This window comes from Erythrolamprus reginae, chromosome 1 (assembly GCF_031021105.1).
Source record: "Erythrolamprus reginae isolate rEryReg1 chromosome 1, rEryReg1.hap1, whole genome shotgun sequence".
Taxonomy (NCBI): Eukaryota; Metazoa; Chordata; class Lepidosauria; order Squamata; family Dipsadidae; genus Erythrolamprus; species Erythrolamprus reginae.
Window position 1 is genome coordinate 170,334,180 of NC_091950.1, and position 26,238 is coordinate 170,360,417.

At 40.6% G+C, this 26,238-nt stretch overlaps 1 protein-coding gene across 1 annotated transcript in view; it reads right to left on the reverse strand.

The window, feature by feature from the left end:
- Nucleotides 1-26,238, reverse strand: part of LRP1B (LDL receptor related protein 1B) — a 1,143,506-nt gene that overhangs the window by 627,517 nt on the left and 489,751 nt on the right. The window contains exon 3 of the mRNA XM_070731453.1: nt 1,492-1,629. Coding sequence (XP_070587554.1) covers nt 1,492-1,629 — 138 coding nt within the window. The remainder of the gene's footprint in view (nt 1-1,491; nt 1,630-26,238) is intronic.

A 26,238-nucleotide genomic window follows, 5' to 3' on the forward strand; every position in this document is an offset into this window, starting at 1 on the left:
CCCCAGCAACGCGCGCGCGGTGGGGACTCCCTAGCTCGGCTCCCCAGCTGGGAAGCGGAGCTAGGGATTCCCCAAGCGCGCGCTTTCCCCAGCAACGCGCGCGCGGTGGGGACTCCCTAGCTCGGCTCCCCAGCTGGGAAGCGGAGCTAGGGATTCCCCAAGCGCGCGCGCTTTCCCCAGCAACGCGCGCGCAGTGGGGACTCCCTAGCTCGGCTCCCCAGCTGGGAAGCGGAGCTAGGGATTCCCCAAGCGCGCGCGCTTTCCCCAGCAACGCGCGCGCGGTGGGGACTCCCTAGCTCGGCTCCCCAGCTGGGAAGCGGAGCTAGGGATTCCCCAAGCGCGCGCGCTTTCCCCAGCAACGCGCGCGCGGTGGGGACTCCCTAGCTCGGCTCCCCAGCTGGGGAGCGGAGCTGCGATGTCCCCAAGCGCGCGGGCACCGCCCGCCCGCCCACGCTGTTGCTGGGGCCGCTTCCCAGCTGGGGAGCCGAGCTGGGGTGTCCCCGCGCGTGCCGCCCGCCCGCCCATGCCGTTGCTCGCGCCGCCGCTGGGGTCTTACGGGGGCAAGAGGGGGAAGACCCAGGGAAGCCTCTGCCCGGCGGGGAAACTCCACCATCTACGCATGCGTGGATGGGCACGCATGCACAGATGGTGGAGTTTACTTCCGGGTTGAAAACTCGCGAAATAGCCCTTTCGCGATCCTTGAGGACGCGAAACTCGAGGGTTCACTGTACTCTATATTGTACCTCTCCATCCTCCTGGGAATCCAGCCTACTACACTCCATCACAGGGGGTGGACAGAAAAATGGAAACACCTGACTTTTTGGCATCATAATGTTTGAACATGTTCAAATCAATCAAAACATGACATATTTTAATGTTTCTTTTTAAAAAAATCTGTTATTTGATATGTTTTTTTAAACTACCTTTTTTTTACAGAAATTTGAGGAAATTGGTTATAACCTTCTAGAAATGGCAGACCTCTCAGACTTTCAAAGAGGCCAAATTTTTGGTGCTCAAATGGCAGGCGCTAGTGTAACAGAAAGTTTGGCGTTTCAAGAGATAATGTCTCAAAAGTAATGACTGCTTTTGAAAGAGAAGGGAAAACATCCTCAGCCAAGCACATGTCCGGTTGAAAATCGAAGTTGTCTGAGAGAGACCGTCGGACTCTAAAGCGAATTGTTAGAGTGGATCGCAAGACCACAGCTCCTAAAATCACGGCAGAGCTCAATAGACACGTACAGAACCCAGTTTCCACAAAAACTGAAGGGAGCTTCACAAATCTGGATTCCATGGAAGAGCTGCAGGGTGTTTCCATTGTTTTGTCCACCCCCGTATATTGAAATTATGAAATGTGATATGACAAGAACAGCAGTTTAGTACAAAGAAATGTAGGCAAAGGAGAGTTTTTAGCTTGGTGTAGATTCGTATATATAAGACATTCTTTTGAAAAGTATCCAGGCATTTTCTTTGCATATCTCCAAAGTCACTTACCCCGACAATGCACTCCTTCATCATACTCATCAGGACAATCATAAACGCCATTGCAGAGTTGAGACATGTGAATACATCTGTTTGAGCCAATACATTTGATATGATTCAGGGGACACATGAATTCTATTTTTTCAGGACCTAAAAATAATAGAAAAGGCTAATTAATAAGCAGTTTAATTCTGTTCAGATACATAAGGATTACTAATGTAAAGAAAATACTCTACAATCATGTATTTGCATAATGTTTCCACTTTTTATGCTAGCTACAAGCGTTTTTATGCATTAGTCTGCTATGCAGCTTTTCTATGCATTACTAGCAGAATTATAGTTCCTTAATAAGGATTAACATAATTAAAGGAAAATCAACTGCTTAAAGAGGATTATTTTAAAACTACACAATTTATCACTTTTGTGGCAGATTTACTTTTCCCTAAAGTTTAAAGAAGCTGAAATTTATATCTGGCAAAATTAAGGACAGTGATTAAATTGTGGCAAACTTTATTTAATTATTATTTTTCAATATAATTACAACAAGACTTTGGGGCTCTAATATTAGCTAGAGTGAGTCAACTATTCAGAGAAGAGAAAAAAATGCCATATCAACAAACATTCGTTATTATACACAAAAACCATATACCAACATAGCCCACTGATATTTTTAAAATATTTAAAAGTTATTATTTAAGAACTTTATAAAAATATTGCTTTATTTCTATTTTTTCCAGACAATGATTGAGATCTAGAATGGGTCTGAATTTGTTTTGGGCATCCATACGACACGGGCCAAACATGGAACAGAACTGCAGCCTCGAACTTGGCAGCTCAAGCTATCCACCCAGTGTCAGCCTCCAGGAGCTGGATTACAGCCCGCGCTACCCAAGCCCGGCTGGGATCCATACGATGAAATGTGTATTGGTTTGTTTTTTAGACAAATCCTGGCAAGCAGCATAAATTATTATTATGAAGATTTTTTTCCTAGATCACTTCTCATACACTCTGAGTATGAGTATTCTGAAATGTGAAGTTTGTATAGAAAACTACATTAATGTTTTATCTATATATATATCATTAACATCTATATCATCTGAGATTAGAACTGCCTCCACCCTCCTTGCCTTTCGTAAACTCCTTAAAACCCACCTCTGTCGTCAGGCGTGGGGGAACTGAAACATCTCCCCCTGCCTATGTAGTTCTTTGTGTATGATATGACTGTATGTATGCTTTTATATATATATATATATATATTGGGGTTTCTTGTTTTTTAGGCTTTTTAAATGTATTATTGTTATTTTAGATTCTAACTATTAGATTTGTCATTATATATTGTTTTTATCATTGCTGTAAGCCACCCCGAGTCTACGGAGAGGGGCAGCATACAAATCAAATAATAATAATAATAATAATAATAATAATAATAATAATAATAATAATAATAATAATGTCTGTCAACATTAATCTGTTACAAAAGAAAAAGTAGATTTCAAAATATGGAATTAATTTGCAGGGAGTTCTGGAAATTGAATACAGTTATATAATGCTAGTCCTACCACTTGCAGATAAAATAACCACTAACAGCTTGAATTATTTTAATTCCATAAATCACCTCCTATGTTTGCAAGCCATTTGATATTTATTGTGGGATATAATATTATCAACTGTTATTATAGGGCAAATTAAAAAATATTTACAGGATATATTCTGGGTGTAGCAATGGTTATCTCATATCCAAAGGCGCAAAGATAATGTTGTCATGTAGAGTAGACTAATGTTTGGGAAATGTGCCTGAGTCAACAGAGCCTCTCCAGAGATTGCCCATATGCTCTGGACAGCTGCTCCTTGCAAGGAGAACACAGGATTAGGGCTGATTTGTGAGTCTGGAAGATGCAGGAACAATGACAGGTTCAAGTTGCAGTGGAGCCTATAAGGACATTGAGTTTACTAAACCTTATTTTCTATGGCAATTTTTATTAAAACTATTCTAATGATAATAAAGATCTTTTGAGCAGCAAGTCATAATAAATTGATGGTGAGTGATCTTCCATTTCAGTTCAAAGCAAAGTGCTATATACCAGTGAGCTGAGGTAGCACAGTGGTTGTATTGCTAGCTACTGCTGCTGCCTGCAATTTGACAGTTCAAATCTCACCAGGCTCAAGGTTGGCTCAGCCTTCCATCCTTCCAAGGTGGGTAAAATGAGGACCCAGATTATTGGGGGCAATATGCTGACTCTGTAAACCACTTAAAGAAAGCTGTAAAGCACGGTGAATTGGTATATAAGTCTAAGTGCTATTGGTATTGATAATTTAAAGAATTTATAATTAATGGCAAAATAGTTGATATGAATTTCATTTAAGAAAGGTATAAACAGAATAAGGAATCCATTAAATTTGAAATCTTATGTTAAAGTGTGTATTTTTTTTAAAAAAATAAAGAAATCAAATAATACCTTTGTGGGAAAGTAGAGTTTTAAAACTATTAATGAGGACACAGTTGGTTAATTTAAAAATGAAGACATAAAAGGAATTTTAAACACACCATGTTATCATAGAATACAGAGTTCTACACAAGACCAAAGTCATGAAGACTAGAGCGGGTGAAAAAGAAAAATATATATTTTCTTTTTGTTCTTGATGTAATGATATTACTAGAAAACCAATGAAATGACAGCAAAATCATACTGTGAAGTTGACACTTACAGGATGACAGAAAAAGTATTACATCTGAAAGATTTCAAAGGATCAAGGAACTAGGAAAGAATTTCACAGCTACAATCATAGCAACAATATCTGCTTATGTGAACGTATTGCTTAAAAGAGATTTCAATGAAGGGAAACAAGTTGCGATTGAAAATGTTAGAAGAATCTATGCATAGCATGATTGAATGAATTAGTAAACAAAATTAAAGTCAAGGTGGAAGTCTTGCAAACAAAATAGAGGTTACAGAAAATAAATACAAAATAGAGAGGCAATACAGATATTAAGTCAACAACAAAGTAGGCAATTGAAACTTTTAAAAAAAATCTACAATAGGAAGAAGAAAATATGAATGACAACCATGTCCTACAATAGCACCTTAAAGTCAAATTAAGGATTAAGAATTGCACAAAAGAAAAGAATATCAAATAATCTTGTTTGAGGAGACATAACAGTCTTATCTCTGCTCATGGGAAGAAGTGATCTATGTAATATAACTTTAACGGGGAAGAGAGGTATTAAGTTTACTTGTAATTGGTTTAAAGAAGATCAGAAATAACCTTAATGTTTTTTTTTCTGGTTTTCTCTTCCTATCTTTTTTTAAAATTTTCTTCATTTTCTACCCCTTCTACTTTTCTTTCTTTTCTTATTTCATTTTGTATTATCTTTTATCACTGGTAAAATTTTAGTAAAAAGTATTGTTATAAAACGAAGACATACCATTGATATTATATGTAAGATTATTATGCAAATATTTTTTTAAAATATTGAAGCAAAGCATAGTTATGGAGAAGAAAGAAATCATTCTTAAATCTAGCATAATCTGAGCTGGAGTGAATGGGAATGAATAGCATTTTAAGTGTAACATATTTAGCTTCAATTCACATACTTTCCAATACCCATGGTAATCAAGGGGACAAAAATAAGGAACCAGCAACATAGAAACATAGAAAACTGACGGCAGAAAAAGACCTCATGATCCATCTAGTCTGCCTTATACTATTTTCTGTATTTTATCTTAGGATGGATATATATTTATCCCAAGCATGTTTAAATTCAGTTACTGTGGATTTATCAACACATCTGCTGAAGTTTGTTCCAAGCATCTACTACTCTTTCTGTAAAATAATATTTTCTCACGTTGCTTCTGATCTTTCCCCCAACTAACCTCAGATTGTGCTGCCTTGTTCTTGTGTTCATTTTCCTATTAAAAACACTTCCCTCCTGAACCTTATTTAACCCTTTAACATATTTAAATGTTTTGATCATGTCCCCCCTTTTCCTTCTGTCCTCCAGACTACACAGATTGAGTTCATTAAGTCTTTCCTGATACGTTTTATGCTTAAGACCTTCCACCATTCTTGTAGCCCATCTTTGGACCCGTTCAATTTTGTCAATATCTTTTTGTAGGTGAGATCTCCAGAACTGAACACAGTATTCCAAATCTGGTCTCACCAGCACTCTATACAGCGGGATCATAATCTCCCTCTTCCTGCTTGTTATACTTCTAGCTATGCAGCCAAGCATCCTACTTGCTTTCCCTACCGCCTGAGTGCACTGTTCACCCATTTTGAGACTGTCAGAAATCACTACCCCTAAATCCTTCTCTTCTGAACAACAGCCTGGTGCACCAGTTGCGGCCCTATCTGGACCGGGACTCATTGCTCACAGTCACTCATGCCCTCATCACCTCGAGGTTCGACTACTATAATGCTCTCTACATGGGGCTACCTTTGAAAAGTGTTCGGAAACTTCAGATTGTGCAGAATGCAGCTGCGAGAGCAGTCATGGGCTTACCTAGGTATGCCCATGTTTCACCATCACTCCGCAGTCTGCATTAGCTGCCGATCAATTTCCGGTCACAATTCAAAGTGTTGGTTATGACCTTTAAAGCCCTTCATGGCATCGGACCAGAATATCTCCGAGACCGCCTCCTGCCGCACGAATCCCAGCGACCGATTAGGTCCCACAGAGTGGGCCTTCTCCGGGTCCCGTCAACTAAACAATGTTGGTTGTCGGGCCCCAGGGGAAGAGCCTTCTCTGTGGCAGCACCGGCTCTCTGGAACCAACTCCCCCTGGAGATTAGAACTGCCCCTACTCTTCCTGCCTTCCGTAAACTCCTTAAAACCCACCTTTGCCGTCAGGCATGGGGAAATTGAAACATCTCCCCCTGGGCACGTTTAATTTATACATGGTATGCTTGTGTGTGTGTCTGTTAGTATATGGGGTTTTTTTAATCTTTAAATATTTTAATTAATTGGATTATTTATGATTTGTTTCACTTGTTGTGAGCCGCCCCGAGTCTTCGGAGAGGGGCGGCATACAAATCCAAATAATAAATAAATAAATAAATAAACCTAATGGAGAAGGCTGAGTTGTGAGTTTGTTATGTAAGTTGATAGTTTGCAAAAAATTGGAAAGAACTGAAAATGCCTTTTAGCCCAGACACGTATTTCCAGATTCAGCAACATACTTGATATAATGCAGTGTCTTCTTCTTGCTAACCTTTTCTTTCTAAAACCCCCTTCTCTCTTTTCCAAGGTTGGCAGCAGAGGAAGAGTTAGCTCCCAGCAGATGTCCAAAGCATTGAGGTGGATCAGAGGGAGGGATGGAGAAAGAGAAATGGGCTTCAGTAGCATTGCTGTGCTCCTCATTGCTTCTCACAGTCAAGAGTTATATGCAGAAAGCATCCTGCTAACCTTTACATGACATAGCTATCTCAGTTATGCTTCAGGATAGATCACAGTTACGTGAACTTAAGATACCTGTAACCTGACACAATATCTAAAACCAGAATCCAAACAAAAACATTTCTGCAGTAATTTCATATCATCAACACCCGTGGAGTCTCTCTGCAATGTTATATAATGATGTTTGATTAATGACTATAATTAAGGCAAAGTAGCACCATACTTAAGCTAAAAAGATTAATCCACACAAATACCATTAAACCCATGTTTTATACACATAGGCTGAAATGAACATGCTATATTCTTGAAGAATAGAGTATTTGGGCAATAAATTTAAACCCATAAAGAAGCAATGAAAGGAATTTTTTAATGGATAAAAGCATAATTTCCATGCACTTTATAGAGCAAAGGCTTCACTAAGCCTTTTACCAAAATGTAAATATCAATTGCTAAATCTCCATTACAGAACACATTAGAAACATAGAAACATAGAAGTCTGACGGCAGAAAAAGACCCCATGGTCCATCTAGTCTGCCCTTATACTATTTTCTGTATTTTATCTTAGGATGGATATATGTTTATCCCAGGCATGTTTAAATTCAGTTACTGTGGATTTATCTACCACGTCTGCTCAGTGTTTCATTCAAACTACCAGTGCTTTCTTATTTTTCCTCTTTACAGAAATATATTAAACAGCAATTTACATTAAACAGCTAAGAGACAGTAAATATAAAAATAGCTGAATGAGTGGTTGGCCAAAGGTTATCTCAGTCAAGAAATTTTATTTTTCATTCATTTGATCCAGCCAGTCAATTCCTATAGATTTAATAACGTATAGAGTTGTTGCTCCCTTTCATTAAATTTTCTTAGCCATTTAGTGGCACATCTTTGTGACCATTGTCTATTTGCTATTGATCCTTAAATAAATCAAAATTATTATTTATTTAGCTAATGGCAAATAAATCAAGAAAGAATTGCTTACGCCACACAGTTTTCTAGACAAAACATAGACAAAATCTTCAAACCTCAGCAGTTATATCAACTATTATATTCAAATTTCAACACCTCTCAGTGATTGCGATTTATCATCCTCTATCTCAGTGTTTCCCAACCTTGGCCACTTGAAGATATTTGAACTTCAACTCCCAGAATTCCCCAGCCAGAACTCGCTGGCTGGGGAATTCTGGGAGTTGAAGTCCAGATATCTTCAAGTGGCCAAGGTTGGGAAACACTGCTCTATCTAATGCAGGTTGAATCAAAAGTCAGAATCTAGGGTCAAATCACAATCTTTTTATTATTATTTTTACAGAAAAAAAATGTTACTGTACTGAATGTTCAAAGGTCTACATCAAATATGTAAAAAAGAAAACAGCAACCAATCTAAATTCTTAATACAATTTACATGATGAATTGCCTACGCAATCTGACTTTTGGTGCAACTATATACTGTATTGTATTTAGTCTTTCACAAAGTTATAATAAAACATTCTTATTGAAAACAAATAGCAACTCTACAGAGATCAAGCAAAACTGAGGTGACCATTACAGTGGTACCTCAAGATACGAACCCCTCGTCTTACGAACAACCCGAGATACGAACCCGGGGTTCTTAAAATTTTTGCCTCTTCTTACGAACTTTTTTCATGTTACGAACCCCAAACCCGAACTTCCGGGTTCGGCGTTCGCCCAGCTGTCACCTTTTAAAACAGCCGGGGGGCTTCCCAGCAGCCTCCCGAAGCCGAACCCGGATGTTCGGGTTTGGCGTTCGGCTTCGGGAGGCTGCTGGGAAGCCCCCCGGCTGTTTTAAAAGGTGACAGCCAGGCGGCGGGGCTTCTCGGCAGCGGTGACAGGTTGGTAAGACGGAAAACGTTCGGGTTCGGGAGGCCACTTTGGGTTTTTGTCTGGGAGGGAGGGCAGGAGGTCCGGCGCTGGGGGAGGGAGTCAGGAAGGTCCTCCTGCTCCCCCCCAGCGAAAAACCACAAAGACAGTCTGCCGCCGCATGACAGGCAGGGCGGAGCAGCCTGGAGCAAAGGGAGTCTGAAACCGCCGGCGGCTTCAGCTTCCCATTGCTCCGCAGGCGGTGGCAGACCTCCTTTGTATTTTTGGCTGGGGGGGGAGCAGGAGGTGCAGGATCGGGCCGGCGGCGGGCGTGAGGCGAGGCAGTAGGTCTGCATCCTGGGCGGGCGGGCAGCGAGACAGGGCGGGCAGCGACTGGGGGCAGCAGCGGTGGCGGCGATGCTGTCTCCGACTCGGGGCTGGTGGCGCCCGACGCAGCGGGCAACATTGTTGGCTGCTCCGGGCCGCTCCAGGAAGCGGCCATGGGAGGGCGAGCTGCCTCAGGGAGGAGGAGGATCGGGCGGGACCAGGTGGGGGCTGGAATTTCTACGCTGGGAAGAAGCGGCGATGGATCCTCCGTCTACCTCTGTCGGCTGCTCCGGGCCACGGGGGCGAGGATGAAAGGGCGGAAGGCGTGCTCGGCTCTGCCGCTCCAGCCCCTTTCGATCGGCGCGGGAGGCAGGAGAGGACCGGGCGACCGGAGAAGCAGCGCCCCTCGCCCCTGTGGCCCGGAGCAGCCGACAGAGGTAGACGGATGATCCATCGCCGCTTCTTCCCAGCGGAGAAATTCCAGCCCCCACCTGGTCCCGCCCGATCCTCCTCCCTGAGGCAGCTCGCCCTCCCATGGCCGCTTCCTCCACCCTCCATCACAAGCCCTCACCACCGCAGCCAACGCGCGCTGCGATCTTCCGGGCGAGCCAGGCTCAGTGACGGAAGGCAGCCGCTTGGCCCGGGATGGTGGGCCGAAAGGAGCCGGGCTTGGCTTCCTTCGCAGCGCAGGCAACACGCGCTGCCATCTTCCGGGCCAGCCAGGCTCAGTGACGGAAGATGGCAGCGCGTGTTGCCTGCGCTGGCGAGGGAAGCCAAGCCGGCCAGGCTCAGCGGATCAAGCCCGGCTCCTTTCGGCCCAGCATCCCGGGCCAAGCGGCTGCCTTCCGTCACTGAGCCTGGCTCGCCCGGAAGATGGTAGCACGCGTTGGCTGCGGCGGCGGCGTTGCTGCCGGCTTGGCTTCCCTCGCCGGCACAGCCAACGCGCTCTACGATCTTCCGGGCGAGCCAGGCTCAGTGACGGAAGGCAGCCGCTTGGCCCGGGATGCTGGGCCGAAAGGAGCCGGGCTTGATCCGCTGAGCTGATGTTCCCCGGTGCGTCGGGCGCCGCCAGCCCCGAGTCAGACGCACCCTCGCCGCTGCGCCCAGCTGCTGCCCGCCCTGTCCTAGCCGGAGCCTGAGCCGGTCGGTCGCGCCTCCTCGCCCGCCCGCCCGCCCAGGATGCAAACATGAAAAACGTGGAGGCTGGTGAACAAAGGCCAGAACTTTCGGCTTCTGGGTGGATGGGAGGAGCTAAGCGGTGGGAGGAATCAATGCCGCTGGGCTGGTAACATCTCCCCAATGTAAAAAGCCGCTGGGCTGGCTTAGCTCCCCCTTTCCAGCCCGAGGCCGAAAGATAAACGCGGAGGCTGCAGGAGTCGGGATGTGTGGAAGAGGTCCGCGGGAGAACTGGGGGGACCCCAGCCCACGCCTGCTGCTTGCTCTCCCAGAAAGACCCAGCCCACACCTTCGGGAGCTTCCCAGCCGGGTCCCTTCCACGGGGCAGTGGCCACGGCTCCCCCCAGTTCTCCCGCTGACCCTTTCCACACACGCACACCATCCCCACCCTCCGCGCCGCCGTTTGGCTGTCATCTTCTAAAGAAGCAAGAAGAGGAGGAGGAGCTGGGCGCCGGTGGTGGTGGAGGAAGGCGCCCAGCTCCTCCTCCTCTTGCTTCTTTAGAAGATGACAGCCGGCCAGCGGCGCGGAGAATGTGGCTCGGAGGCTGGGAGGGAGGCGGAATACAGGAGGAGGAGGAGGAGGAGGGAGGCCAGGAGGGAGAGGAGGAAGGAGGGAGGGAGGAAATCAGAGAAGACGCACGTACAAACCGCCCGTGCGTTTCCCTCCCTTCCCTTCCAGTCATTGCAAGCCGGACAGTAACTGTTGACTTTTCCGTTAATCCACCCACGAGGCTCCCTCCGGGCAGCCTGCGCTGTCTCCCCCGTCTCCCCCCCCTCCACCCACACCCGAACAAAATCCGAATGCAGGCGGAAATGAGGCAAAAGGGGAGAATTTTGGGCTTGCACGGATTAATCGCTTTTCCATTGATTCCTATGGGAAACTTTGTTTCGTGTTACGAACTTTTCACCTTACGAACCTCCTCCTTTCACCAATTAAGTTCGTATCTTGAGGTATTACTGTACACTTGTAAAGTTAAACTTTCTGTTGAAAAAAAATTCTTATTTTACAATGAGAGGCGGGAAAAATTGAGATTATTTATAATGCTCTATTCCTTTCACTGCCTTCATAAACCATAACGTCCTATAAACTTTTCCTGGGTTTTGTGTCATATATTGCTGTTTATAATACTATTCTTGTTTAACTGGCTTCTGATCATTTCAGTACTGTAATTACAATAATAAGTCACAAACCCTTTGAATAAAATAATTCTCTACTGTGTGGTATTACATCTGATTATTTTTTTATTAATGACACTGGCTATAAATAAAAAGTAGATAATGATGTTGGATGTAACTGTAACAAATAGCAATGTTACAGTTAAGAGTCAAAGAGCAGCTCTATTGTCTGCAAAGTTAAAAAATCTTTCTGTAGTTCAATCATTAGGTTTGCATGTTATTCCATCATCTGCGGGAAGATAAATCTCAAGGTAGGAAACTAGTGATGGGCGGACCCAACGGTGTTCAGGTTCAGCGAGTTCGGCCGAACTTGCCGTGAATTTCGGGTGAGTTCACCAAACCCGAACACTGTTGGGTTCACCCATCCCTAATTTCCTACCTTGAGATTTATCTTATTTCCGCAAAAGGAATTCCCTTTACTTGCTTGGAAGATAGGGCAGAAGCATCGCCAGTTCTATAGTGTAATGGTTAGCACTCTGGACTTTAAATCCAGCGATCTGGGTTCAAATCTCAGTGGAACCTCCTTTTTTAAAAAAAAAAAATAACTTTAATTTTTTATTTATTATTATTATTATCATCATCATCATCATCATCATCATCATCATCATCATTATTTATTAATTATTTCCATGGGCACATCGGGAAGGTTCCCTTTTGCCCCCAAAGAGCTGGAGGGTCCTTTTAATGCTTTCTTTTTTCCCCACTAAGAAAGCATTAAAAGAACCCAAACCCCTTTTATTATATAAAGAAGCATGATGATTATGATGATGATGATAATAATAATAATAATAATAATAATAATAATAATAATAATAATAAATAAAAATTAAATTTTTAAAAAATAAAAAGAAGGTTCCTCCGAGATTTGAACCCAGATTGCTGGATTCAAAGTCCAGAGTGCTAACCATTATACTATAGAACCAGCGATGCTTCTGCCCTCTCTTCCAAGCAAGTAAAGGGAGATCAGGAAGAAATATACGTAATGTCAAAACTCTGCCCCCGGAATTCCATTGTGGGGTTTCCCAGCTCCTTTTGCTTGCAGCGCGGCAAGCAAAAGGAGGTGGGGAATGCCACGATGGGATTCCCCACTCTCTTCCCGGATGGCAGCATTTCACGGTGTTTGAGCGAACGCCGAACCCAAATTTTGTCCAAAGTTTTAAAAACTTTTGGGTTCGGGTTCGGTGTCACGAACGGCACTAAATTTGGTACGAACCCGAATTTTGCGAGTTCGGTTCGCCCAACACTATAGGAAACGCTTCTTTGCAACAAGACAAAGAAGTAGCTTATATGTATACATTTTCAGAAGGAAGAAACATTTTGGCTCAAGGTGTACTTTTTTGTTCGGCTGCACTTCAGTACAACTAAAAGTTTCCAAAGTGCAATAAAAAAGAGTGCCATTGATTCAGGCCTCTTGCTTTTAAGTGTTAAAGTGTAATTAGGGCCTTCAGAGTTTTGCTTAAATGGCTAAATTCAAATTATCTTGAGAAGGGTGCTTATGTTGGGATTAGCACTTGAAGGTTAGAAAACAGCTAAGCCTACATTATACAGTGAGGACTCAATGAGATCTCAGTGAAAGATATGTAATTTCTTACTTTTTCCATTGTATCTACAGTGCTATTCATAGCTTAATTATCAAGATTGCATTCCCTTTCAAAATCCTTGCCTTGTAAATTGATTGGACATATTAGTCTAGTCCTCCTGTTGCATGTTTTCCCACTCATTGTCTAAAAATAAATCTGTAGAAATACAGTATATGTAACAGTATATGTAAATCTAAAAACAACACTAATTCAAACTACATGTAAAGATCTGGAGACTCTGGGTTTGCATGCAAAATAAAGAAGGTTCTGTCATTAGAATTGGGGTGATCTATAGGCCTCCAGGGCAATCTGAGGAATATGACAACAAGATGGTGGATGGAATTACCCAAATAGCAGTGTAGGGAGATATTGTGGTTATGGGTGATTTCAACATGCCTGATGTTGACTGGAATATCCCCAGTGCCCTTACATGCAAAAGTAAGAATATAGTAGAGGCCTTTACAGGAGCAGCTCTGGCACAGCTGGTTAAGACACCAACTAGAGGGGAGAATATTCTAGATTTAGTTTTTACGAATGGGAATTGGGTTTCAGAGGTTAAGGTGGGAGAAAATTTAGGTTGCAGTGACCATCTATGTTTCTGGTTTGATGTAAAAACTGAGTGTGAGCAATCCTATACTGCAATCAAAGTATTGGATTTCAGAAAAACAAATTTTAATGCAATGGGGGAATATTTAAATAATGAATTAAAGGGGAGGGATAAATTGGCAGGAGCGAGCACCCAGTGGACTGTATTAAAAAAGGCCATCTTAAAAGCCACTGGACTGTATGTAAGGCAAATAACTAAAGGTAAAAGGAAGAAGAAACCACTATGGTTTAGCAATGATGTAAGGGCTATAGTCAATGCAAAAAAGGCTGCCTATAGGAGGTATAAAGAGTCTGGAAGTATAGCTGATAGAGAGGTGTATAAAATGAGACAGAAGGAGGCGATACAGATAATATATGCTGCTAAAGCCTCAAAAGAGGAAGAAATTGCCAAATCTGTAAGGAAGGGGATAAAAATCTTCTTCAGATATATTAGTGATAGGAAGAAGAAAAACTGCAGCATCACAAAGCTTAGTACCAGGAATAAATACATGCATTGATGAGAATAAGGAGATCGCTGACCATTTCAATAGCTACTTCTGTTCACTTTTCTCAAAAAATACCTTACAATATAATACTATAGATGGATATAGGATTGCTTCCAGCTGTATGGATTGAGCTCCAGTGATCTTAAAAGCCGATGTCTTAGAAGAACTTGAACAATTAAATAAGGCAATGAGTCCAGAGGGCATCCACCCCAGAGTTCTTAAAGAACTCAGATTGTCATTGCAACCCCCCTGATTGATTTAAATATGTTAAAGGGTTAAATAAGGTTCAGGAGGGAAGTGTTTTTAATAGAAAAATGAACACAAGAACAAGGCGGCACAATCTGAGGTTAGTTGGGGGAAAGATCAGAAGCAACGTGAGAAAATATTATTTTACTGAAAGAGTAGTAGATGCTTGGAACAAATGTGTTGGTAAATTCACAGTAAATGAATTTAAACATGCCTGGGATAAACATATATCCATCCTAAAATAAAATACAGGAAATAGTAATAGGGCAGACTAGATGGACCATGAGGTCTTTTTCTGCTGTCAATCTTCTATGTTTCTATAATAATTTCATGATCCAAATGAGGGCAATTGATGGAACTAATATACATTTGGATTTAATAATCCCCTTACCCCTGAAAAGTCTAATGAACTGAACATTTACTGTAAATATAGTTATAAAGCAGATCCATGTAGTCATCAGCTTTGCCTATCTATACTTTGTTGAAGCTTTGGGACACTAGATGAGGGTCTCCAGCCATGAGTTATGGGCTCCCATAATGACAGCTTGCGCACTCTACAAATGGCCAATACCAATGCCCCCCTCCCCGACTGTTGCTCTGCTACTTCTTTCCTTTTATGATTGAATTCCAAATCAAAGGAAATATATCCCCATCTTCTTACCAACATCCCAAAAAAATAACTTCCAGAGTGCTTAAATATAATTAATATTTTAAAGTTTTTTTCAACAGCAACTTTAAAATAAAGTTAATTGACTTTTTTGTGATTTCATGTAACACACTATAAGCAGGACATGCATTTTGACTGATGTAAATGTTCATTCCTTAACTTTAAGAAATCACTTGAAAAGATGATAATGATAACGATGATGATGAAACTAATGTAAATATTTACAGAAATATAATAACTGATAAGTATATATATTTGCAGGCAATACAGTATTTATTTAATTTCATGAAGGGAGTTTTGTGTCTTTTGATAAACCAGGAGTCAGTAGGGTAAATTGCACAACAGCACAACAGCACATAGCTAATGTATTCAGAGAACAGACCATCAGAGTACCTTCAAAAGACTACTTACTTGTACATCCTTGTACACATAATATAGAATATGCTGAAACTGTCATTCTCTTAAAAGTGCTCATGTACAGTTTTCTATAAATACCCTCTATATTTCCATTTTTCCCTACCTTAATTACAGAAGCTCTGCAGATATTTTCACACCAGGTTTTAGAGCATTATAAATGATATAGAAGTTGAGATCTGCTTTAGAGCTAACGTACACATGAATAATTTATTACACGTTTAGAAGCAATGGACAAAAGAACCCTGGTTTCAGCATTTCATGGATAGAGATAACTAAAAAAAAATTGAGCTTTAAAAAAAACCCAAGAGAGTAGTGAAGGCAGAGAGAATTAGCATCTCTCTCTTCTTCGAAGCACTAAATTGTTTTACTTTGTTTTGCTTTTCCTTCTAATACCAGCAAGACTTTAACCGGTTACATTTTCCCAGATTATTCCTGAAATAATCTTATAGAGTGGCACCTCTACCTAAGAACGCCTCTACTTAAGAACTTTTCTAGATAAGAACTGGGTGTTTAACATTTTTTTTGCCTCTTCTTAAGAACCATTTTCTACCTAGTCAACGAAGCAGTGGAAGTGATGTGCCGGTGCCTGGAGGCTGTTGGGGCCTGGATGGGTGTCAACAAACTCAGACTCAACCCAGACAAGACGGAGTGGCTGTGGGTTTTGCCTCCCAAGGACAATTCTATCTGTCTGTCCATTACCCTGGGGGGGAATTATTGACCCCCTCAGAGAGGGTCCGCAACTTGGGCGTCCTCCTCGATCCACAGCTCACATTAGAAAAACACCTTTCAGCTGTGGCGAGGGGGGTGTTTGCCCAGGTTAGCCTGGTGCGCCAGTTGCGGCCCTATTTGGACCGGGAGTCATTGCTCACAGTCACTCATGCCCTCATCACCTCGAGGCTCGACTACTGTAACGCTCTCTACATGGGGCTACCTTTGAAAAGTGTTCGGAAACTTCAGATAGTGCAGAATGCAGCTGCGAGAGCAATTATGGGCTTCTCCAAGTATGCCCATATCACTCCAACACTCCGCAGTCTGCATTGGCTGCCGATCAGGTTCCGGTCACAATTCAAAGTGTTGGTTATGACCTATAAAGCCCTTCATGGCACCGGACCAGAATATCTTCGGGACCGCCTCCTGCCGCACGAATCCCAGCGACCGGTTAGGTCCCACAGAGTTGGCCTTCTCCAGGTCCCGTCGACTAAACAATGTCGTCTGGCGGGACCCAGGGGAAGAGCCTTCTCTGTGGGGGCCCCGACCCTCTGGAACCAGCTCCCCCCTGACATTAGGATTGCCCCCACCCTCCCTGCCTTTCGTAAACTCCTTAAGACCCACCTTTGCCGTCAGGCATGGGGGAACTAAAACACCTCCCCCTTGCCCATGTTGTTTTGTTGATTGATTGACTGTGTGCCTGTTTTTTATATACAGTGATCCCCCGCTCGTTGCGAGGGTTCCGTTCCAGGAACCCCCGCAATGAGTGGGTTTTCACGAAGTAGCGCTGCGGAAGTAAAAACACCATCTGCGCATGTGCAGATGGTGTTTTTACTCCCACAGCGCTAGCGAGGAGCCGAAGATTGGGGGCGGCGCGGCTGTTTGCCGCCGGCATGGGGGGCTTCCTAGCAGCCCCCCAAACCCGGGTTGGGGGTCCGGGGGGCGCTGGCTCTCGGCGCTTTTGAGCTGAGTCCGGGAGCGAATTCGCTTCCGGACTCAGCTCAAAAGCGCCGATAGCCAGCGCCAATGAACGGCTTGTCCACGCTGACTCTCGGCTCTTTCGAGCTGAGTCCGGGAGCGAATTCGCTTCCGGACTCAGCTCAAAAGCGCCGATAGCCAGCGCCAACGAACGGCTTGTCCACACTGACTCTCGGCGCTTTCGAGCTGAGTCCGGGAGCGAATTCGCTTCAGGACTCAGCTCGAAAGCGGCGAGAATGAACGGCGTGGGCGGGCGAAGGGCGGGCGGCAGCGAGGAGTTTGCGTGGGCGGTGGGGAAACTCCTCGCTGACGCCAGCAAGAGGGGGAAGACCCGGGGAAGCCGCCCAGCAGCTGATCTCCCGGTTGCCATCTACGCATGCGTGCCCATAGAAAAAACGGGCACGCATGCGGAGATGGTATTTTGACTTCCGGGTTGAAAAATCGCGAAGTACCCTGTTCGCAATGGTTGGGGACGCAATAAACGGGGGATCACTGTATACTGTTTTTATGAGATTATTAATTTAAATTGTAACTAGATGGGTGGGCATTGGATTTGGTATTATGTACTGTACTGTTTTTTATTATTGTTGCGGAGTTTGCGGAGAGGGGCGGCATATAAATCCAATAAACCTAACCTAACCTAAGGACCCGAGCCCAGAAAAATTTCCCAGGAAATTTGAGAGCGGCACAAAGGCCCGGCCAGTTTCCTGCCATTCCCCCTGGATTTCTCTCTCCGTTACAGTGTATGGAAGGCAGCCTCGCGCTGGGTGTATGGGAGGCACATGCTCCCCCTCGCCACTTCAGAGTCCCTCTTTTTTTTTAAGCCTTAAAGTTTTGGATTTTTTTTATTCCTCCCATCTTACCCTCTTCCTCCTCATCCTCCCACCTAAATTCCAAGCTTTTATTTCTTTCCTAATGGGTTTGCCCGCATTATTTGCTTTTACATTGATTCCTATGGGAAAAATTGCTTCTACTTGCAAACTTTTCTACTTAAGAACCTGGTCATGGAAAGAATTAAGTTCTTAAGTAGAGGTACCACTGTACTTCTCATTTGTCTTTTGGGGGTTTTTTGAGTTGAGACTTTGTTCAGAAGACATCCAAAGTTGAAAGATGGATTCAATACTATCAGGGCCCAAGGTCAACTGACAGAGCCAAGTTTTTAGGCTCCACCAGAAAGCCAGGCGTATGGAGGTAGGAGAATACTCCAAAAGATGAGGGCCATATCAGAAGAGGGTCTTCTTCTGGACCACACTAGATTAAATTCTGTAGCAGAAGGATTCAGAATAGGCTGAATGGGACTGGCCAAACCCACTGGGGCGAGGTGGCTTTTTATAGGAGCCATGGTAGCACAATGGTTAGAATGCAAGATAATTCTGCCAACTACCAACAATTTAATTTTCACTAGCTCAAGGTAGACTTAGCCTTCCATCCTTCTAAAATTGATAAAATGAAGACCCAGATTGTTGGAAAAAAATATTCTGATTCTGTAAACCACTTAGACAGTGTTGTAAAGCACTATGAAGTGGTATATAAGTACAAGTGCTATTACTATATACCTTGGACTCATCCCAGAAAGACCACTATAGGTAATAACCAACACCTTGACTGGATCCAGAAGAAAACTGCCAACCAGTATAGCTCTTGCAACAGGAGTATAACATGGGCCGCTCGATCAGAATTATCCATGCCACTATATTCTGTACCAGCTATAGCTTCCAAATACCCCTCGAGGTTTACCCATGTAGAACACATTGCAGTAATCTGAGAGATTTAGTCAGGATGGCATCTATATTTCCCTTCCTCCAGTTTCCTGCTTCATTAGTTCCTCTTGTTGTTGTTTTTTAATCTAGTTAATAATTACAGAGGTCTGAGCTATAATGGAGAAGTGCTGTGGCACACATAGGACTGTGTGTTTTGGAGTAGCAGTAGCCAATAAATGCTGAAGTGAGCTGTCACAATAGATTGATTTTTAAAGGAATATTTTATTTTCAGAAACAGAAAGTTTTGCTCCTGATGTCTACAACTAAATATACATTTTCATCATTGACAATATACTTTTTATACAATGATGTAGTCAAAGCAGACACTTAGAATTTGCTGGAAATTACTGTTTTAGATTAAGTCTCCTGTCAAGAGATGAAAATAGAAATTTCTGCAGGCACAAACATTCATTTTATTGAAAGCAATCCATCTCTTTCGTGTACTCATATTCCTAGCAGTTGAAAGATATTTGAGTTAATCATAATGTAAAGTGTGTTCAGCTAAATTTATGATAGAGATTAAGAACATCTGCCCCCATATTAAAGTGAAAATTCACTGTTAAATGTCAAGACTCTAAAACATATTCTGATGAAATGCTGCTGTGTGTGAAAATTTGAAATCCAAGAATCTGTCAGGACCATTTATGGGAAATGTTGTAAACTCCAGTGTTTTATTAAAGAAACATACAATCTCTCAGTAAGATATTGTAGCTGCCAGATGGCCAGAATGAGCCCACAGCTAATATTTGGAGTTTCATTATAAAAACTGTGCTGGGCTGCCTGTTGTCATTCAAGGGTCCCAACTAATTAGCAGTTGCTGTTCAGATTGTATTATTTGCAAATGGGATGCATTTATTTGAACAATAGTTTCTGATTAAATAATGGCTTATAATAAGGATTCTGTTGGTTTCTTTATCAGTAGAGTCCTGCTTGCTTGCCTCAACATGCAAGTTCCTTCTTCTGGGCTGTACCTGCTTAGTATGGGTAGAGACAGAACTCACCATCCATCATTTGTCATTTCTCTGTCGATTGGTTGCAAAATGTGCCAATGCTCACCAGGTTTTATCCAAGGCATCTGCTTCAAATGCCCTTCAGCACATAAAGTAAGAAATGATACGAGGGCCCTGAACAGATGCAAAGTATATTATCATCATAAAGTTGAGAAGTGCTCATGAACTAGTGATTAAAGAAAACCAGTTTCCTGATCAGGGAATGGTGTTTCCAGATAGATCAGAGCTTTCATAGGATAATAGTCTGATTTTATCTCTGCCAATTTATGAGTCAATGTCAACAAGGTTAATGGGACACAGATAATGGTAGGCCTTTGTGTGTGTATGCATGATCTAATGCAATAGATGCCACTGGAGGAATATGTTACTTGTGAAACATCTGGTTCACTCCTACTGGAGCACAAATCTCTGAATGCTTGGTAAATCATTTGAAATAGATCAGGAGCTCAAAGAGTGACAACACTGTGGTATGAGTAAACGTTCCTTGGCCAACAATCAATACTTAGATCAGCAGAGATTAACACCAAGATTAACACTATGCCAAAAATCAGGAAGTTAAAAAAAAATACCCCGATCAATGAACTACCAAAGCTAACAGCCTGATCAAACCAAACAGCCTAATGAAGGAATTACTAAAAAATACTCCCATAAACACTTAGGACAAGTCACTAGTATATAAACAGAGAGCAAACAAATATTCTCTTCTATTGTTATTGTAATATATAATTTTAATTATTTATATTGTATTAATCTTGGTGTTTAATATACATAGTTTATGTTTCATAGTGATTCTTAATCTTTTAATGAATGGTACAATATATGTCATTTACAAATAATTAATTATATATTAGAAAGGTTGATTCTCCATGACATGTGAAAATTTCTGGTTTATCAATCTCAATTTTATTTACTTTTTCTCATGTTCTTTTTTTGTACTTGTTTATAATTTTTTCTTAAAGGTATCCAGTAAAAGAGGAAGGTAAAAATGTGTGTAAAACATACAAAGATTGCAAAAGAATGTTGTAGAAGCATATAATGCTGGGAAATATGAAAGGAATGAAGAAAAAGAGGACAATCAGCAGCAAGAAGGATGAACTGTTACATTGGCAGTAAATATAATATTGAAAGGTCTGAAGGGTAAGTTGGGGCAGCTTGTCCTGGGGAAAATGTGGTCTGTAAGAGTTGACACTGACTTAGTGTCTCATAATCAACCAATCTATATTTTTCTTCTATTGAGCTACATTTTCTTCTTTTAAAAAAAATGGTCAATATACAAACAAAGAGGATTAGCAACCAAACCTCCAAGTTCTAGCAATCCTGACACTAATTATTGTTGTATAGCCAGTAATATATACAGATGTATATACATGCATTCACAACTCCCAATATGTTCATAACCATGTTTTGCATAAGTGATTAATGCAGAAATTGTATGATTTAATACTCAATGTCTCTCAAAAAGTTGTTATTGATTTCCCTAAACAAAATGCAGCATAATTGTTTTCTGCTTAAAACTGATTTAAGATTGTATGGGGTTGTTATTTAGCTGAGTAAAATGTTATGTAGACTCCTTCCTTACCTACTTTCCTGATAACCTTCAGGAAGCTATTAAAGAACAACTAGTCTCCTAGGCAGAATGTTGACTCACTCTTGTGTGTTTGTTGTCTGGTGAGTTGATTAATAAATTAGGGCCATTTAGGATCTATTTTATATTTTTTGGCCTTTTCACTGAATTATCCAGAATTAAACTGATCTATAAATAGTACATAAAAATAATTAAATAATTAATTTCATCACATACAATCAATAAATTATTAAAAAAACCATCCGCAATAAGTAGATAGATTTATTTGTGGTTCAGTATGACTAATCATAGCATTATGGATAAAAGTATACATACTTTAAATAAAGGCATAAATGTTTTCAGCTAGCAACTGAAAACCTACCTCTGTAGAACACTAATGGGATATAAACATAATGCATGAATGAAGTTAAATTTAATTCTCAGTTATTATAAAACTCTTGGCAATGCAAAGCAATGCAGATATATAAAAATATGGTATAAAATTATGGCATAAAAATTATCACATCCAGTTAGTTCACAGATAATGCCAACTGGGGAGTTTGATTTCATGTGTTTACTTCAAAATCAAACTCACAAAGTTAAGTGGTGACTTACTGGTAGAACTAGAGTTTCACAGTTTGAGAGTGCAAAATCCTATGTGTAGTTTTTTCAGAAATGAAACCTAGGTACCCTATTGAGAATAGAGTGTATTGACTTAGAGTCTCCTTCACAGTGGGTACCTCCAAGCATATCAATTGTTTCTGACTTGACTGAGCAGTTTATTAGTCACAAGAGATATTTATTTCAATAACAGACTGATTCTCTTGCTTTCTGATGTTCTATTTAAGCTGCAATAAAATCTGTGGCTTAGGGATTTATGTTACTTTTAAAAAAACTAAGTCAGTAGCTGCTATGGCAGGGGAATAATATGAGCAGACATCCCAATTTTGCAGTTCAATGCATGCAATTATACAAATGATTTTATATTTAATTCAATGGGGCTTCAAGTGAGCTCAACTTCTAACCCATATGTTGTAGACTTTGAGAGTTAAGCCCACCATTTAAAAGAAAAGCACTGTTTTTTCCACCCCTCTTGGTTTTTTGTTTATTCCATGATCAGTAGATCATGCAAACTGATTGCTGCCCTTATTAAGATCTGTTGACTTCCTGAGAGTAGTGCTGCGATGTACTATGCATTCATATATTTCTGTTAAAGGCGGAACAAACAGGACACTTGCTTTCTCCCTTGCGTACATATTTTACTCATTAAACCTGAGTGAAATCATTATGTTTGGATGAGCAACAGCATGAGGATATTGCAAGTCAAGGAAGTTATTATTTAATTATTAAATTTATATGCTGTCCATCTCGCCAAAGGCGATTCTAATTGGCTCGCAATTAATCAATGAAAATGCACACGACCCTCACAATTCCTTTTTTGTGGGTAGAGCGTTGCAGGAGGGCATTGCAGCATAAAACGGAGCTGGCAAGGGCTGCTCATCGCTCTTCCAACCTCAGTTTGTGCTGGCAGAAGGCTTCAGAAGGCCATTGCAGCCGAAAATAGAGCTTGGAAGCCCGTTTTTGCTGGGAGAGCATTTGGGCCACCACAGGTGCCCCTGACATGAATATTGAGTAGGCTATGCCCTCTTCCCCTCCAAGGTCAAACAAAACCCTGATATGCCCCTCAATGAAATCCAGTTTGACACCCCTGTCAAACTGAGATAGATTCTCAAAAAACACCTCCTTTATTTGACATGGCTTATATTCTTTATTCTGAACAGATCCAAATTTAATTAGTAGCATTCAGCAGAGTAAAATGAATCATTCTAATTAGGATTTGAATCTTTCTTAAGCATTTCTAGAGAGGGACGCAGTGATGCCCTGTATTTTTATATGAACATCATCTGATGATTTGCAGCAGATAATCCTAAACAGAATTGACAGATGCATGCTATTTATTGAGGCTGCAGGGAAAAAAAATGGGAAAGAATTTGAGGAAGGAGAAGCCTCTAAATGATATATTTGTCATTTTAAAAAAAATCTATATTCATTTTCTTACTTGCTATGTGTTATAAGTATTAGCCACCCCGAGTCTGCGGAGAGGGGCGGCATACAAATCTAAATAATAAATAAATAAATTAGGGCAGACAGGGCTTGCTCCTTACCGCTGTACCAGAACGATGTGCACACAGTTCTGTATTGCTGGCATGCATGCGCACACGCTCCAGTGAGTTTACTTCTGCACATGCGTGGGAAGCAGAATCTTGTGAAAGGATGTGCACAAGAGAGATTTCAGCTATTTTTTTGCTTCCACGCATGTGCAGAAGCAAAAAATTGCCAAAATTGCACATGCACACACATCCTCTCGCAAGATTTTGCTTCCTGTGCATGTGCAGAAGCAAAATTTTGCTGGCTATGCACACAGCTCCCTTTTCACTACTGGTACGCAGTGTGGCCCGTACTGGCTAGCAACCCAATTACGGTAATTAGAACACCAGTCAGCTGAAAGTGCAAAGCGCAAATTTAAAAATTAGGAAAGCACAAAAAGCACATTTTTTTTTTCATAATTGGGTTATAAGATTTATCTCCGATGAGATTCCTGTTATGTTTTATTTTTAACAGCAGGAAAACTATCATGCAGATGATTATACAATGGAATATATACAGTATACCAAGCTCCTTATTTATTTATTTTCATTTAGATACTGCAAGGAGAACAAATGACTAGGACAAAAAGGAGAATGAATTGATAAAGACTTGAAATACCAGGATAGAAAGATATGTATGTAGCATCGATATAAATTCTGTAAATAAATAAAAATAAGACATACATATTAACTAAAAACATGATAGATTCTCAGATTCAACAACTAGAAACAAAATCAAATATGAAAATAACAAAAAAAGTTAAGTATTTAGGTATTTGGATAACAGCAAAATCTATGACATTAAAAAAAGATAATTATACTAAACTTTTAAAACAAATCAAAAATGATTTAAAGACCTGGAACAATTTGCAATTGTCTGTACTAGGTAGGATTTCCACAATCAAAATGAATATTGTACCCAAAGTTCTATTTTTATTTCAAGTAATTCCAATTAACCCAGGGAAAGATTTTTTTATAGAGTTAAATAGAATAACAAAAAAATTTATATGGCAAGACAAAAAACCTAGAATAAGACAGAGTGCTTTAGAAGACATAAAAGAACGAGGAGGCCTAGCCTGTCCAAATTGGAAGTTATATTATCAAGCCGCAACTTTTGACTTGGACCAAAGAATGGCTTACTTTACAAAATAGAAGATTACTAAATTTAGAAGGACATGATTTAATGTTAGGATGGCACGCCTTTATATGGTATGAAAAGTATAAAATACATTCCTATTTCAAAAGACATATCATTAGGAAAGCACTTATAGATGTTTGGAATGAGGTTAAAAAAGATCACTTTTTAGTTATGCCGGAATGGATATCTCCCATTGAAGCCATAACTTTTCCAAATTTATTACAAGAGGATAAGATCTGGAGATACAGTATAAAGATTTAGTAGATAATCAGTGGAATTTGAAAACAAAGCAGGAACTGCTGGAATCGGGTCTGGCAATAAACTGGTGGCAATATACACAGATCAAGTCAAGATTTCATAAAGATAAAACAACATATATACTTAGGAAGGATAATAATATATTAGGTAAATTATTAACCACAGATCAAAGAAAATTGATAGGGAAAACATATAAATTTCTAATTAATAGTAAAAATATAGAATGGATATTAAAGGACAACATGATTAGTTGGTGTAGAAATTTAAATAGAGAGATAGATCTGAATACCTGGGAAAAGGTCTGGACGTATAACTGGAAAATAACAAAGTCAACTGCCTATAAAGAAAACCAGATCAAGATGTTTTATAGGTGGCACTTACCACCAAGTAGAATTGCAAAAATGTACCAAACTAATTCGCCTAATTGCTGGAAATGTAAAATAGAAATAGGTAGCTATTATCACTGTTGGTGGATGTGCCCAAAAGCTAAAGAGTACTGGAACATAATAGAAAAATGGCTGAAAGAAATAACTCAAGTAGATATCAAGAAAGCACCAGAATTTATTCTATTGGGCATATCAAATTATAAATATAAAAAAGATATATATTATTTAATAGTTCATATATTAGTAGCAGCTAGGTTAGTTTTTGCACAAAAATGGAAAGATGGTGAGATTCCAAAAGAAACAGATATTTTTAAGAAGATCTTAGACTGTGCCGAATTAGATATGATGACGAGACGGTTAAATAATCAAGAAGAATCAGAATTTTATGATATCTGGCAGAAAGTATATACCTGCTGGGAAACAAGGAATAAGAGATGAGTGTGTTGCTATATTATTTTGCATATTTGAATTTAGTATTAGAATTGTATAAGATGGTAATTATTAGTACAAATACAAATTTCTTTCATCCTTTTTCTCTTTTTTTCCCCTTCCTTTTTTTTCTCTTTGTCTTTTCATTAAAACTTTTTCCTTTTCATATATATCTTTATAAATTTTGATACTGATTTAGATTTATATTAAGATTGAAATTTTTACTCTAATAATAATATGTATTTTATAGATAATTTTTATACTTTTATATGAAGACTTCTACTTTGAGTGGAGCGACTGTAGCTCCATTAAGTGTTATATGTTTTGTTTGTTGTGTTTGTTACTTTGAAAAAAATCAATAAAAATATTTTTTTAAAAAAAATCTGTAAAGTATTTCTGTATCCAAACTTCCTGTGACTTATCTGGTGCCCCCTCCCCATTATTGAAGTCTAGTGCCTATTACTATTAAGTAATCTGCAGTACTGAATT